At 34.0% G+C, this 15,616-nt stretch overlaps 2 protein-coding genes across 4 annotated transcripts in view; one reads left to right on the plus strand and one right to left on the minus strand.

Moving 5' to 3' along the window:
• LOC146996608 (uncharacterized) overlaps positions 1-15,616 on the plus strand; it is a 269,060-nt gene that overhangs the window by 219,620 nt on the left and 33,824 nt on the right. The window lies entirely within an intron of this gene.
• LOC118186418 (tyrosine aminotransferase-like) overlaps positions 1-15,616 on the minus strand; it is a 109,770-nt gene that overhangs the window by 45,080 nt on the left and 49,074 nt on the right. For all 3 annotated transcript variants that reach the window (XM_035356508.2, XM_035356507.2, XM_035356506.2), the window contains exons 6-7: positions 13,892-14,083; positions 3,174-3,256 (exon numbers count right to left, since the gene is read on the minus strand). In XM_035356508.2, the coding sequence (XP_035212399.1) occupies positions 3,174-3,256; positions 13,892-14,083 (275 nt within the window). The remainder of the gene's footprint in view (positions 1-3,173; positions 3,257-13,891; positions 14,084-15,616) is intronic.

The raw sequence follows: 15,616 nt of genomic DNA on the forward strand, positions 1-15,616 counted from the left end.
TAACAATATTATATTTTCTCCTCCGTCATTCAGTCGCGAATAAACGCACTTGAGACTTGAAATAAGAACTTAAGAACGTGAGAACCTAATACACACAATACATTCAAAATGAGAAAGGAAAATAATAGAAGTTAAAAACTTACTTAATTATACAGTACGTTCTAAATGAGAAAATAAAATAACAGTCATAAAAAACTTACTAAATTATGTGATTCAAATCTTATTTATTGCAACAACAACTTAACTATTATGGCACTTTATGACCTCTCTTTTCGACTTTCACCAGAGCATATCTGTGATTGTCGACATACACCGGTAAGGGTCCGAATATACAAGAATGTAGTGAAATATTCGGTCTTTCACCGACGTATTTGGTGAATGTTGATATTTTCCGGTGAAAGTCGACATTCTCCAATTTCGGTCTTTCACAGTAATATATATATAAGAAGAAGTGTTTATTTTACATGGAAGGTGCTACAATTTAATTCACATAGCACACCTTTAAAAATATTCGTACGAAATTATGCCATATGATATTTCCTTTGGAAATTTATGCACTGACTTGCATATTGTTCTCATTTCTGGAGGCAGCTTGGAAATTATCTATCGAAATGCTTCGAGAATTCTGTTCTCGACTGAAAACAGACTGACTCACTCTGACTGAAAAACAGACTGAATGCACAGAATGTTTCAAAGTTAAAAATGAAATGGAAAATGATTTGCGTTATAAAAGCCACATTTTTAAACAGGAGAACCCTTTTCAAGTGCTTAATCAGAAATATAAGGGCGAGTCAAATGAAAGTGAGCCAACCCCTCCTCAGCAAGAATGGTTCGGTCCATCATCTGCGGCACATGCGCGTAGCACAGAGACAGCCTTCATTTACAAAAGTGGCGCGAAAGTGTGAGGTTAAAGTTCTTTAAGGCGATCTTACACTGGGTTGAAGACGGTAGCGTGACATAATAGACGCTCCAAAAGAGGAACAGCGTAGTGTGGTCAGGTTTTTGACAGCTGAAGGTGTTTCCCAACATGAAATTAGTCGCCGTATGACTGCTGTGTACGGTGAACATTGCATGGCATTGGCCACTGTGAAGCGTTGGAGCAAACGGTTCAAAGAAGGACGTTAAAGTTGCAAAGACGATCCAAGACCGGGCCAAAGCCACCTTGCAATCACCCCCGACACAATTGCACAGGTTGATGAGCTGATTAGACAAGAACGGAGGATAAGCATCGATGAACTGGCAGAGCGTGTGAACATCTGTCACGGTTCGGTTCACACCATAATTCATGATCATCTCGGTTATCGGCTTTTGTGTGCTCAGTGATGCCCAAGATTTTGAACGACCGCCAGAAGACGGAGAGGTTCGGCGCTGCTTTGACTCATCTCATCCGGTATCACAATGAGGGTGACGACTTCTTGTCTGCAATTGTGACCGGAGACGAATCATGGTGCCACCACTACGAACCTGAAACACGCCGGCAAAGCTTACAGTGATTACATTTGAATTCACCATTTGAATTCACCACCCCCGAAGAAAGCAAAGGCTGTCATTTCCTCGGGTAAGGTGCTATTGACTTTTTTTTTTCGATCGTCAGGGGCCATTACTGATTGAATTTGCTAAACGTGGAGAGACTATCAATAGTTCGCGATATTGTGCAACGCTGGATCGGCTGCGTGTCGCAATCAAGAACAAAGGACCTGGAAGATTGACGAATGGTGTGATCTTGCTACACGACAATGCTCGTCCCCACGTCGCTGATGTGGTTAAGACACAACTGGCAAAGTTCAAGTGGGACACGCTGCAACATCCTCCATACAGCCCAGATAAAACATCTCAAGGGTACCAGATTTGTGTCGGACGACGCCGTGAAGGAGTCGGTTACAGACTTTTTGAATCGACAGCCCAAGGAGTTTTATGAGACGGGGATCACGCGGCTGATTTGTCAATGGGATAAATGTCTCAATGTACATGGAGACTACCTTTAAATAAAGTACTCTGTTTGTCATATATTCGCATTGGCTCACTTTCATTTGACTCGCCCTTATATATTTATCGGGTCAGTCCATAAGTTCGTGCGCATTAAGAGTATGCCTAGAATTCACTATGACACATATACTAAAGTAATACAGTTTTGAACCTGCTGAAACTTGTCATCGTTTGACTAACATATTATTCAGTTCATCACCAACTTTCGTAAATATCGAACGCATTTTAGTACCCGTAAAAGATAATCAGCACACACGTGCTGTGCTACATTTTTTATTTTCGTGTGGTGAATCTGCCAGGTTTGCAGCGATAAAAATTAATATTATATATATGTACATGGTGAACACACTATTAGTGTAAGGACAGCCCAGAAATGGTTTAAAAATTTTAAGTTAGAAAAAGCAGCATTAGTGATGAACCCCGTTCAGGACGTTTTGAACTGTTAGAACCAAATCAAGCGATTCATTCAGAAGTTTATAGTGAACAACTTTGCCGTCTAAACTCAGAATGGATAAAAAAAAAAAAAAAAAACGCCCGCGATGGGTGAATATCAAGAAAGTGTTGTTTCATCGTGATAACGCTAAACCGCATACGGCTCGACCAACGCTGCAAAAAATAAGTGAATTTAATTTTGAGCTTTTGTCACATCCTGCTTACTCCCCAGAAATTGCGCAGCAAGTGATTTTCACTTATTTCATGCTTAACAAAATTTTTTACTCGGGAAAAAATTAAATTCTAAACAGGATGTACACAATGAACATTCAAGTTTTTTTTCAGGACCAGAGTTTCAAGTTTCAAGTTCAATTCAAGTTTTTTTGGGGGGGGCGAAACCAGAGTCTTTCTATAGCAATGGCATAAAAAAGCTGCTTGTAAAATGGCGAGACATTGCAGATAATGGAGGAAAATATATAACTGATTAAAATGTTAAATTGTGTTTTTTTATATTATTTAAAAATTTACCAAAAAATGCGCACGAATTTATGGACTGACTCAATACCATATATAAAAAATAACAATTTCTTTAATCATTTTGATATTAACAATTTGATCTAGTTCGAGAAGCTATGCCGATTATACTAATTTATACTACATTATACTGTAGGTTTCAACTAGTCATTGTAAATACTACATAAACAATACTCATATTCAGCATAATTAATTTAAAGCTAATTCAACGGTAACGTTACCTTTTAGTGAGACCACTGCATGTAAGAATCGGCACTGAAAGCGACATCGAAGCAATTGGATAGAACTCCTCCCCCGGAAATACCTTTAAGAAAGAGAGACAAAAGTTAAATAATTTATTTACCTGAAAAATATCGGTACTTTGCGCATTAACAACGCTACTTCGATGTTGTGACAGATCGATTGTTTATCAGCAAATACTTTAGCTCATTTTATTAGTAACCCATAAATTTGTACGATCTTTACGTGCGAATAAAAAAATTAATTTAATTATATAAAATGTATTTATTTTTGCTATATTTTGTACATGTTAATCTGTATAATTTTTAAATCTCAAATGTTCAAGAAATTAAATTTAGTTTCACCAGTCTTTATAAATAAACGCATAAATATGTGTACTACACGTCATGTGTTTCAGTTCTCAAAATGCACATATTTCGTCATTAGAAGTGTTTTAATTGAAGTGTTTTACTGCTTACGTATTTCGAATTTGTTAAATGAAATATTAGTTTATCCGTTAGAAATGGAATGACCAAAAAATGAAATTGCGCAGTTGTCGGCTGCATTGAAAATATCTAAGATAACGTTTGTATACTTTTTCTTTTGGTTTGGGAACTCACTCGGAAGTTTTCCCCTTCGTTAAGAAAAAAATCTTATGTGTACCCCACATAACTTCCTTGTACAGAATATTAAATTATACTCATTTTTTGGCAGCATTTCATTTAAACTTATATTCGCGAAATTATTAGAGATATATTTCTCATTCAGTTTAGTCAGTTCTTAACCCCCGGGAAGGCAAAAATACGTAAAACTTCAAAATATCTTTATTAAAAATTGAAAAATATAGAAAAATAAATAAAACACCAAATGCAGTTAAAACAATTAAAAGAACACTTTTTACAGTTAAAATTAGAGATTCTACGGAAAACAAGCAATTCAGCCAGTGGGCAAGAAGGCAGATTTCTCGGTGCACAAAACTGAAAGTTTACTTTTGATCCCACTCGGCAAAAAAGTCACTGAAGGTGCAGAAGCTGACTTAATTCATTATTCTACTAAGTTTAAATGTACACAAATATGGCTGCTATGGTAAAAAAAATTAGGCTTAACCGCACCTAAAAAACTTTCAAATTGCTGATAATTCTACAAGTATTGCATGCAGGTTAACTAAAGGCCTTAACCGGAAGATAAGAATAGCATAATTCGATCATTTTGAAAGCAAAAAATGCACAATTTGTTAACGTATAAGAATAAAAAAAACCTGAGCTCAAGGAGCCGAGTAACAGAGTGGATATATATGCATACATTTATATACTTTTAGTGCAGCCGATTACGACCAAAAAGAGGGGTGCACAACTACATACTGCAGCAGTCCTATATACAAAATTTCAACGCTCTGAGGTTATCTGTTGAGTTATGTGGGATACATACTTACGTGCAGGCAGCAGAGAAAAAATGTGTACTGAATCCATTTTAAATCCTTTTTGCCAACCATTCTAGGAAAACGATCCTTTATTCTGTCCTTAGGTACAGATGCCACGCAAACACATCGTTGAATTGTATTCGATAGTGGTCAAAATGGATATTTTGGTAAAAATAAAACACCCGAAAAAATTCGCGATTACAGTACTTCCTTTAAATAGCAAACTAAATGTTATTGCTATATTATTTGTTTGTTTTTCTTTTTTTTAGTTTTTGGGAATAATTGTATTTCAAACCGGACTATGTTAATTAGGAGAGCATTTATTCTATAATTCAGATAAATTATTGCCTAGATAAGAATTGATTTAGATAGATAAGAATCATTATAAATAGATAATGTTCTTTGAATTAAATTTTACTCTGTTCTTCGTATTAACTATGAATAATGAAATTTGATCATTTGTTAATTGTTTATTCTTGTTTTGGTGTTTAGACTTCAGAATTTATAAAAAAATTAATTTAAATAGTGACCATATTTTTCATGTAATTATGATCTAATTGCCTTGACTGGGATTCAATTGTGTGGCCGTTTCCAACTAGCTAAGAACAAAAGATTTGGAACAAAATATGAATTCAAGACATCACAATTTTAAGAGGTTTCTGATAACTTTCAGACTTGTAAATTTATTTTTCTATAAATATGGTTGAAGGCAGCAGTTGTAACAAATTTTGATTATGTAATATATCATTTGTACATATGCCGCACAAAGTGCAAAGATGTCATTAATACATATTCTTTCATTTTTGTAACAATTTACTTTGGCTGATATAAAAATAAGCCTCGCTGATCTGGCAGTCCCCCTAGTTATGGTGGCTGCTGGTTGTACAAGTAGATTTTACCTCCCCTGATCAGGTATTAATTCCGATTGGTTTCACCTTAGGACGGAAGCCTGGTCGTCGGCAAACGAACGAACTTCGTATAAGGAAGTAAAAACCATTCTCCTAATACTCCTTGTACATTCTCCTTGTACAAGGAAGTAAAAACTATTCTCCTTGACTCCTTGTACGGAATATTAAATTATACGCATTTTTATCTTGCATTTCATTTAAACTTATTAGACTGAATTAAATCTACTTCGCCGACTGCGCATAAACCACAACAGAATAAATGCCTTCTTTAAAATTCACTCTATATGTTTACCACAGCGATACACTGGCGCTAGGTTCACTTAACGGTTTATATTTCGTTCACATTATAACTCAGAATGCACAAAATTTATACCATTTAAAGAATTATCTAATCGTTGCCACATGCTCTATTCAAATACTATAATAAAGCTAGAACGATGTATAAACGAAATTAAGCAAACAAAACGAAAAAGACACAGTTTTTCACAGACGATTGAATATTTCTCATTTAATTAATTCAGTTCTTACTTCGGGACAAGGGAAAAATACATAAAAAGTCAAAATATCTGTATTAAAAATTACGAAGTAAATTTTAAACAGTTATTTCCTCGAAAAAATTCCAGACAGGATTAAGCAGGATTTAATTCGCAATAATAAATGAAGGCGTTATCTTTGTTGTGGCGAAGCTAAATTTCTCTAGATTGGCAACAAATCCACTATCCTGCTGTTTCAAATGTAAACAAGCAATGGCCGCCATCAAAAAAATTATTAGGCACTTAAACAACTTTAAAATTGTTGATAATTCTAAAAATATTGCTTACAGATTTACTAAAGGCATAAAAACCTTAACCGGAAGATAAGAACAACATAATTCAATCATTTTTAAAGCAAAAAATGTACAATTTACAAACATATAAGAGTAAAGAAACTGAGATCACTGAGCCGGGTAACAGAGTGGATATACATATAAATATATTTATATACGTTTGGTGCGGCCGATTGCAACCAAAATACGAGGTGCACATCTACATGTTATAGCAGTCCTATATACAAAATTTCAACGTTCTGAGACTACTCGTTTTTGAGTTATGCGAGATACGTACGTACGTATCTATGTACGTTATGCGAGATACGTACGAACGTTACAGACGCCAGGAAAAATTCTCTTCAGAATTTATTTTAAAGCAGTTTTATAATTTTTTTGGAGTAAAAGAGTCTTTTATTCTCTCCTTACGTACAGATATCACGCAAAAACATCGTTAAATTGCATTCGATAGCGGTCAAAATGGATATTTTCGTTGAAATATGCTGCCTGAAACTTTTCGCGATTACATTACTTCCTTTTTACTTCGTACAAGGAAGTAAAAAATGTGTTTTCTGAGACAGTTTTGCTAATGGGAAAATGCCGCACTATTTTAATTTTACACGATTTCTCAGTTAACAAGTAGGAGAGATCTGTTCAAAGTGTCGGATATATGTAACATACAAAGATTAATCGTTACGTTCATCTACATTTATTTGGCATCTCTTATAAGTCTTACGCCAAGAGAAATGTTGGTTTGTACCCTCCGTGTGAAATTCTCAAAATTTCTGATTAAATCTATCATCCGACTAATCCTACCTTCATTAAACGTATGGTTCTAAAGTGCTACGTTGAAAATAAATGATGCAGTGCAATCTGTAAAATTTTGTATAATATTAGGCTTACGGAATATTCTGCAATTTAGAATTGAATAATGGTTCCATGTAACTGACAGTTTTGTGTTGCGTAAGTCTAGATAGGTTGGCATCGTATAAAATGAATTTCAGATACAATTAATTGTTAGCTTAGATTTTTATTACCTCTGACGCTGTTAGTGGAATCCTATACATTTACAGTGTGAATGTATAAGGAATCAAGCAAAGACAATCTAAGTAGTTCTGAAGATTAGGTACGCCGTTAGAGCTAAAAAGTCCACAGATCTCGAAACAAAGTTGCTAATGATGGTAACATTGTTCATTTTAAAAGATTTATTAAGTTATTTCTATCATTTTTACTTCCTGGTACTAAGTAAAGGAAGCATTATAGTAGCGAAAATTTTCGAGTGTCAGATTTTAACGAAAATATCCATTTTGGCCGCTATCGAATGCACTTTAACCAGGACTTTAACCCTGACTTTAACGATGTTTTTGCGTGACATCTCTTTGCAAAGACAGAATAAAAGACTCTTTTCCCTAAAACGGTTGCAAAAAGGATTAAAATGAATTCATAAGAGATTTTTTTCATGGTGTCTGTACGTATGTATATATGTATGCATCTCGCATAACTCAACAGGTAACCTCAAAACGTTGAAATTTTGTACATAGGAATGCTATAGCATTTAGTTGTGCACCTCCCTTTTTGGTTGCAATCAGCCGCACCAACTATATATTACATATATATATATACTTCTGTTACTCGGCTCAATGAACTCAGTTTTTTTTATTCTTATATGTTTGCAAATTGTGCATTTTTTTCTTTGAAAATGATTGAATTATGTGGTTCGTATCCTCCGGTTAAGGTTTTTATGCCGTTAGTTAATCTGCATGCAATAGTTGTAGAATTATCAACAATGTAAAAGGTGTTTAAGTGCGGCTGATGTTTTTACCATAGCAGCCATATTTGTTTAAATTTGAAGCTTAGCAGAATAGTGAATTAAGTCAGTTTCTGCACCTTCAGTGTCTTTTTGTTAAGTGCGACCAAAAGAAAACTTTCACTTTTGTGCACCTAATAATCAGCCTTCTTGTCGGCTGGCCGAATTGATTTTTTTTTTTTTTTTTTTTTTTTTTTTTTTTTTTTTTTTTAATAGAAAGTCTAATTTCAATTGCAAAGAAAAATTTTTTAATTTTTTTAACTGCATTTGATATTTTATATTTTTCAGTTTTTAATAAAGATATTTTGAGGTTTTATGCATTTTTGCCTTGTCGCGAAGCGAGAACTGAGTTAATTTAAGGAGAAATATATCTGTATATCTGTAATAAAACTCGAGGAAATTAGTTTAGATGAAGTGCAGGAAAAACTGCGTATAATTTAATATTCCGTACAAGGAAGTCATGGGATGTACACATCAGATTTTTTGTATTTCCCGAAATGTGTAATTTAGGAGTACGAGATAGAATTTATTACGTACCATCTATTCCGCTCGTTTCCAATTGTTATATTAGAGTTTCATCTAGCTAGGGTGATAGTTAGGGCGATATGTAGGGCTATATATGAAGACTTCGCCCGGTGTTGTATTGCGTTTCTCGACGGTATTTGAAGCGTACGAGAGAAAACCACTAATATAAATAATAAAATGAGTTATTTATACTAAAGTTAAACTTAAGAAACAAACTTAAATCTCATGCAAGAAAATTTTCATTCCATTTTCTATGCTATACTTTTCAAATTTATTGCATATGAATAAACTGCAATACATTAATACGCTTCATAATAAAAACAATGCAACATTTTTTTAAAAACTAAAGGATTCTGTTATCTTATAAGGTATTTCTCCCACCTTCTTAGCCAGCCTTCGTGGTGCGGTGGTCTGCACGCTCAGCGCGTAACTGAGAGGTCCGCGGTTCGATTTCCGGTTTAGGCGTTGCTAATTTTTCATCTTGGCTGCTTCCAAAAAAATACCTAATGTCTCTACAATTTATTCTATTACATTTTGAGTTAGGGAACTTACATGCTTGGAACTATTTGCCCTAGAGGAAAGAGGACCACTCTTTGGTGACCCGAAAGGCACTGACTCTTTCGTTTGAAATAAAAACCTAACAAACGAAGAACTTAAGGGGACTCGTACACCTTAAAACCCATAAGATTTTCGAATATGTGACTGTTGCAAGAATTGGGATAACTTATTTATTTTAAAAGCAATTACTTCCAACTTTTTACAGATGACTACATAATATAGCTGTGTTCTGAAATAGTGATCAGACAGTTTGTGTTGCCACAAATACTTTTATAATTTTATCCGCTTTTTGACAGAAGTTTTCGTCATGTTTTTACCTTGCGCGCACAGTTTAAAACATTCTGTTGCATAATTTAATTCTATATTTAATATATAGCTTTTATAATATTTGGAAAATACTGTAAACCAAAAAATTCTAAGAATTTCACGTTAAATTTTTATTTTGTTTGGAGTCGAGTTTATAAAATGTATTTTATTAAAAAAATCTGTAATGTTTTCGTCCATAAAATTTTTTAATATTAAACTATTAAACAGATTTTAGGTTCAGTTAAAAGATAGGGCTCATATAAAGAATTCCATCCAATTTCAAGTATGTACCATTAGCCATTTTTAAATTATCGTACGCGCAAGGTGGAAACGTGACGAAAAATTTTGTCACAAAGAGGATTAAATTATAAAAATATTTGTGGCAACACAAACTTTCTGATGACTATTTCAGAAAGCAGCTATATTACGTAGTCAGCTGTAAAAAGTTGGAAGTAATTGATTTTAAAATAAATAAAATATCCCAATTCTTGCAACAGTCACATATTCGAAGGGTGTTAAGGGGTCTAAGGTGTATGAGCCCCCTTAACGATTTTTAGCATTAATTTTTTAGCTTGTAGTTTTATCTTATATAAGACACATGAGACAGTTTTGTATTTTTTCTTTAGAAAGTTAAGCCTTTTCTTTCTTTATTTTTTGTCATTTCAAGAAAAAAATTAAACGTCCATTTTTTGACAGCTGAAAAATCTGCCTGCACTTGCCGGGAGAAGATGTTTGGCGATATGTAGGACAAAGCAGGTTAAATGTGTGTCGTGAGTTCAAGGATTGTTTCGGATATGAAAGAATTTGTTCCTTTCGGAGAGCAATATTGTACAATGTTTCCTGCCTTACATCATCCAGAATTGTAAGGCAGTTGTGTAAGAATGACCCAAGTTCGAGGAACCTGATAAAGGACTGGGAGGAAGAATTCTGTAGTGCACAATGAAGCACCTGTAATCAACCCGAAAAAACGACAGAACTTGAAAAAGTAAAACAGTTTCAGTAACTGTAATATTTACCACAACTTCGTGTATTATTCACTTTCATGATGGATCCGCTGTAAATGCTTTTCAGTCTTGGAAAGCTGACAACGATAAATACATGTAAAAGTAAATCAAAATTCGAGATGTGGTAAATATTATATTCAATCAGTAATTTCTTATATTTATATATATAAAGAACGTCTGTGTGTTTGTTCGCGATTAACTCAGTCACTACTGTAGCTACCGTCACCAAACTTTCTACAGTTCTCTTCCGGGTCCTAAAAAATTTCAACGTCCACTTGAAAAAATCTGATGTGTACACCACATGACTTCCTTGTACGGAATATTAAATTATACGCATTTTTTCTTGCATTTTATTTAAACTTATCGGATTGAATTAAATCTACTTCGCCGACAGCGCATAAACCACAATAGAATAAATGCATTCTTTAAAATTCACTCTAGTATTTGTTAACCATAGCAACACTCTGGCGCTAGATTCACTTAACAGTATTATATTTCGTTCATATTATAACTCAGAATGCACAAAATTTATATCATTTAAAGAATTATCCAATCGTTGTCACATGTTCTATTCAAATACTATAATAAAGCTAGAACTATGTATAAAAGAAGTTAAGCAAAAAAAAAAAAAAAAAAGAAGCAGTTTTTCACAGACGATTGAGTATTTCTCATTGAATTAATTCAGTTCTCACTTCGCGACAAGGCAAAAATACATAAAAACTCAAAATATCTGTATTAAAAATTACGAGGTAAATCTTAAACACTTATTTCCTCGAAAAAATTCCAGAAAGGATTAAGCATGATTTAATTCGCAATAATAAATGAAGGTGTTATCTTTGTTGTTAGGAATCTAAGTTTCTCTAGATTGGCAACAAATCCACTATCCTGCTGTTTCAAATGTAAACAATCAATGGCAGTCATCAAAGAAAAGGCTTAGCGGCACTTAAGCAACTTTAAAATTGTTGATAATGCTAAAAATATTGCATACAGATTTACTAAAGGCATAAAAACCTTAACCGGAAGATAAGAACAACGTAAGTCAATCATTTTTAAAGCAAAAAATTTACAATTTACAAACATATAAGAGTAAAGAAATTGAGATCACTGAGCCCGGTAACAGAGTGGATATATATATAAATCTATTTATATACTATTGGTGCGGCCGATTGCAACCAAATACGAGGTGCACATCTACATGTTATAGGAGTCCTATGTACAAAATTTCAACGTTCTGAGGCTACTCGTTTTTGAGTTATGCGAGATACGTACGTACGTATCGTCGTACGTGGCGTCTGTACGAACGTATGTACGTACGTATACATTCGTACAGACGCCACGAAAAATTCTCTTCATAATTCATTTTAAAGCAGTTTTATAATTTTTTTGGAGGAAAAGAGTGATTTTTTTTTTTTTTTTCTGTCCTTACATACAGATATCACGGAAATACATCTTGAAATTGCATTTGAAAGAGGTCAAAATGGGATATTTTCGTTGAAATATGCTGCCTGAAACTTTTCGCGATTACAATACTTCCTTTTTACTTCGTACAAGGAAGTAAAAAAGATCCATCGTTCATTCTTTCAAATAAATTTTAACAAAATGAGTAAACGCATTTTCGTCGTTATGGCTTATATTAAATACGCCAAATTTCAAAACTCTCCAAAATGTAAAGTCACGTATAACTTAGGAAATTTTGAATACAAAACTTTAATGTTTTTTACAGTTATGCTTAGAAATACATCTAATTTAAGATGATGTTAAAATTTTTATAGGTTATATTACAAAAGGTTTTTGAACAATTTTAATAAAAAATATATTAAAATACAAATTTTAAAATAAATAATAAAAAATGGGCAAATTATTAACCTAAATTTCGAATTCTGGAAGAAGGAAAAAGTAAGTTTAATAACAAAAGCAGATATTAATAAATATATATTAAATTCAATTAACTTTGAGGAAGTAAAATTTTGAGAGCTAATTTTTTTAAAAACTACTCGTGCGATTTTTACAAAACTTGGCAGTTTGGCATAATTTGGGTCTTAGAATCGAAACATGTAAAAAAAATTGACATGTCATTTCAGAAAAAGGTCTGATTTGATGTCAAAATACCTACAGTAGAACAATATATTTGTAATAATAAGATTTCATAGTCAAGAATACAATTAAAATTCTAACTGTATGTTCTTTTCATTTTTAATGGCGACGGTCTCTTATTTGAAAGTATGTTTAATTAAATCCACAGCCCCGTAGTCAAGTTGTTTTTCCCGCCTTTTCTACACGCACAGTTATAGAATGTTCTGGAAATATTTAAAGCAAACTGGATTGGCTGACGAGGCTGATGTCATTTTTTGGAAGCTCCGCCTTCCAAAGGCTATCAAAGGACTCGCAAAAGAATATCGGGGCTTTTTCTTAAATGTCACGATGCAGTAAACTTCATACAAAATGTTATTAGTAGTTCTTTTTCATTTACTCCGGATATCTGATTTTGTAACTGCTATTTCTCCTGACTAATAATAAATGGATCCTGTTTTTTAAACTTATCGTCTGATAATTTAAGCTACGACTACATTTATGATTCTTCAACAATCTATTTATTCCTGACAAAAGCTGGTACATCACAAGGAGTCGGCAGGATGGGTGTACCCAAAAGGAAAGAAATTCCGATGGAAGAGAAAGAACTTTTTAAGTGCAAGTTGTGTCTGATTTTTACAACTGAAGAATGTGAATTGTGATACAGCTTTGTCTTCGAATTTTGAGCGCGTCTCATAGTTAGATCCGCATGATTTGGATATCGTCTGCTGGAAAGAAGCTGAAGAATTTCAATCATTTATGCTGTTTTTTTTTTTTTTTTTTTTTTAACAGCACACAAACGAGCAGGATTAAATAGTGTACTCAACAGCCAAGTAAGAACATATTTTAAGAAATTATTTTTTCTCATTGTGTGAACTAAGTTGCTACCATATATATATATAAATCTAATACATATCCTAAGGGTCGCTTTTGAGACATGAAAAACGCAAGTTGAATTTCGTTAATCGGTCCAGTCGAACGAGAGGTATAGAACTGTACCATTTTTTTTTTCGCAGTGTTCTTATCACTAACCCAGAAATTCAGAATTGGTGGCACGATTTTCACTGAATGCTTATCAATTTGCACCATTCTGAAATTGAAAACCCGTGGATGATCGAATCATTATTGGTGCTTGTATTTATCACACATTGGTGACAACTTTATGACAAACAGCTTTAATGCGATTTAATTGTTTTTGAAAACAACCCACGTATTCCATTGTAGTGATATCTGCAGCATAATGAACAGATAGAGGAAGTTTTCACTTTAGAATTTGAACGAATCTCTTTAAACCGATCGAACAAACTGTAAACTTACGAAATTCTCGTAAATTTCATCCGCAATGATGGGTACGTAATTCCTGGCTGCCACCTCCAGAATGGACTGCAAATGCCGACGACTGTACACCGAACCGCAGGGGTTGGATGGATTATTGACGACGATGGCAGCCGTGTCTGGAGAAATCTGATGTTCCAAGTCGGCCAAGTCCACTTCCCATCCTTTCTCCGGCTGTCGGAAAAAGAATAGAATACATGAAATTGAAATTTTCCTTTAAAACAAATAACATTCAAGATAAAAAGGAACCTTAGAAGAAGCAATTTGATGATTTTTGTTATTGCTATAATATACAAAACCAGTATTTAAAGCCTACCACGTCCACTATGGGTGTTTCAATGCTCGGAAGACAATGGATTCTACAAGAAGATATTGTTAGGAAATTCCCAACTGCGGTAAGATCGCTTCCCCGCAAAACGTGTTTAGGATTGCCAAAAAATGGCAAGGGATGGCAAAGTTTCTAGATTTGGCGAGAAATCGCCCATTTGGCGACGTTTCGCAACAAAATTTGCGATATGCCATAGACGGAGCGAGAAAATTCTAGAACGCATTCTTACCGTTTTACCCCAGTATGTTCTCGAAAGCAGGTCGAAAGCTATATAAACCCTGCTGTATAGTCATCGTGAAGAGTATCTTGAGCTACGAGAGTGATCGAAAGAGTCGGGAGCTGTATTTAGCGTTTTTTCGTGAAGCTGTCTTCATCGTTATAGTCTGAAAGCTGTGTTTTTGATTGTTTCAGCGTGTTTGGCGTGGTTTTTCGAGGATATTAAACGCGTCTTTAGAATTCTTCTGTGAAATACTGGTGAATAAATTGTGTTTTTGATTCTTCGTGCCACGAACCCGTAGAAATGTAACAATATATTGTTCTGATTTACTGCTAGCTTCTCACGTTTCTTTATTCCATTGTCTATACTGAATTTTTCGTCAGTAAACATGTCCCGAGGGTTCTTTCATAAGGTTCCTGAAGTGATATACATGCGTAATCACCATTACTTCTTGATCCCTCATGGATAACTGCTGGTTTCATACCTTAGATAACTTAATTGGACAAATGTGCGCTGCGCTGTTAGGGGAGGTTATGCAGTGGGCATCCTAATTGGCTGTTCTTTGGTGGCGTCATATCATCTACCGGATCGGCAAGCCTTCAAATCATTATGCTATTGAAGCTGATAATCAGCATTTAATAATTTCTATACGAAGTTTCAATTTAAGAAACTTCTATTTAAATTATATTTCCATCTGATCTAAGTGCTCCATAGATTTTCCTGATGTCGTGGCGATGTGTGGCAAAGATACCAGGGGCACCTTTGCATCCTACTGGGTGGAGAGGTGTATGAGCGCCCTCAGTTTATACATATATTGATGTCAGTTTTCTCGTGTTTGTTTTGTATTTCATTTGATGCTCATTTGTTTTGTAACGTGCCATTAGAAATAATATTACAACATAATGATTATAGCCACTGCATTAATTCTAAATTCAGAACCGGTAATGAAACGTACGTATCGCTTTTTGACTTTCTAATACATTAAGAACGTAAAATGATAAAAGCCTTCCAGATGCCCATACTCGAGTGGAGGACTGCGTTATTCAAAATTTGATGTCTCTAGGTACCGTTGTTTTTTCACAATGTGAGAAACACACGTACCTTCAATGCACAGTCTTCATTATTTAATTTCTTTAAATATAATGCAGGGCTCTAATATTTG

The sequence above is a fragment of the Stegodyphus dumicola genome, chromosome 7 (genome assembly GCF_044657685.1).
Source record: "Stegodyphus dumicola isolate Sdum_Otavi_A_Nest chromosome 7, ASM4465768v1".
Taxonomy (NCBI): Eukaryota; Metazoa; Arthropoda; class Arachnida; order Araneae; family Eresidae; genus Stegodyphus; species Stegodyphus dumicola.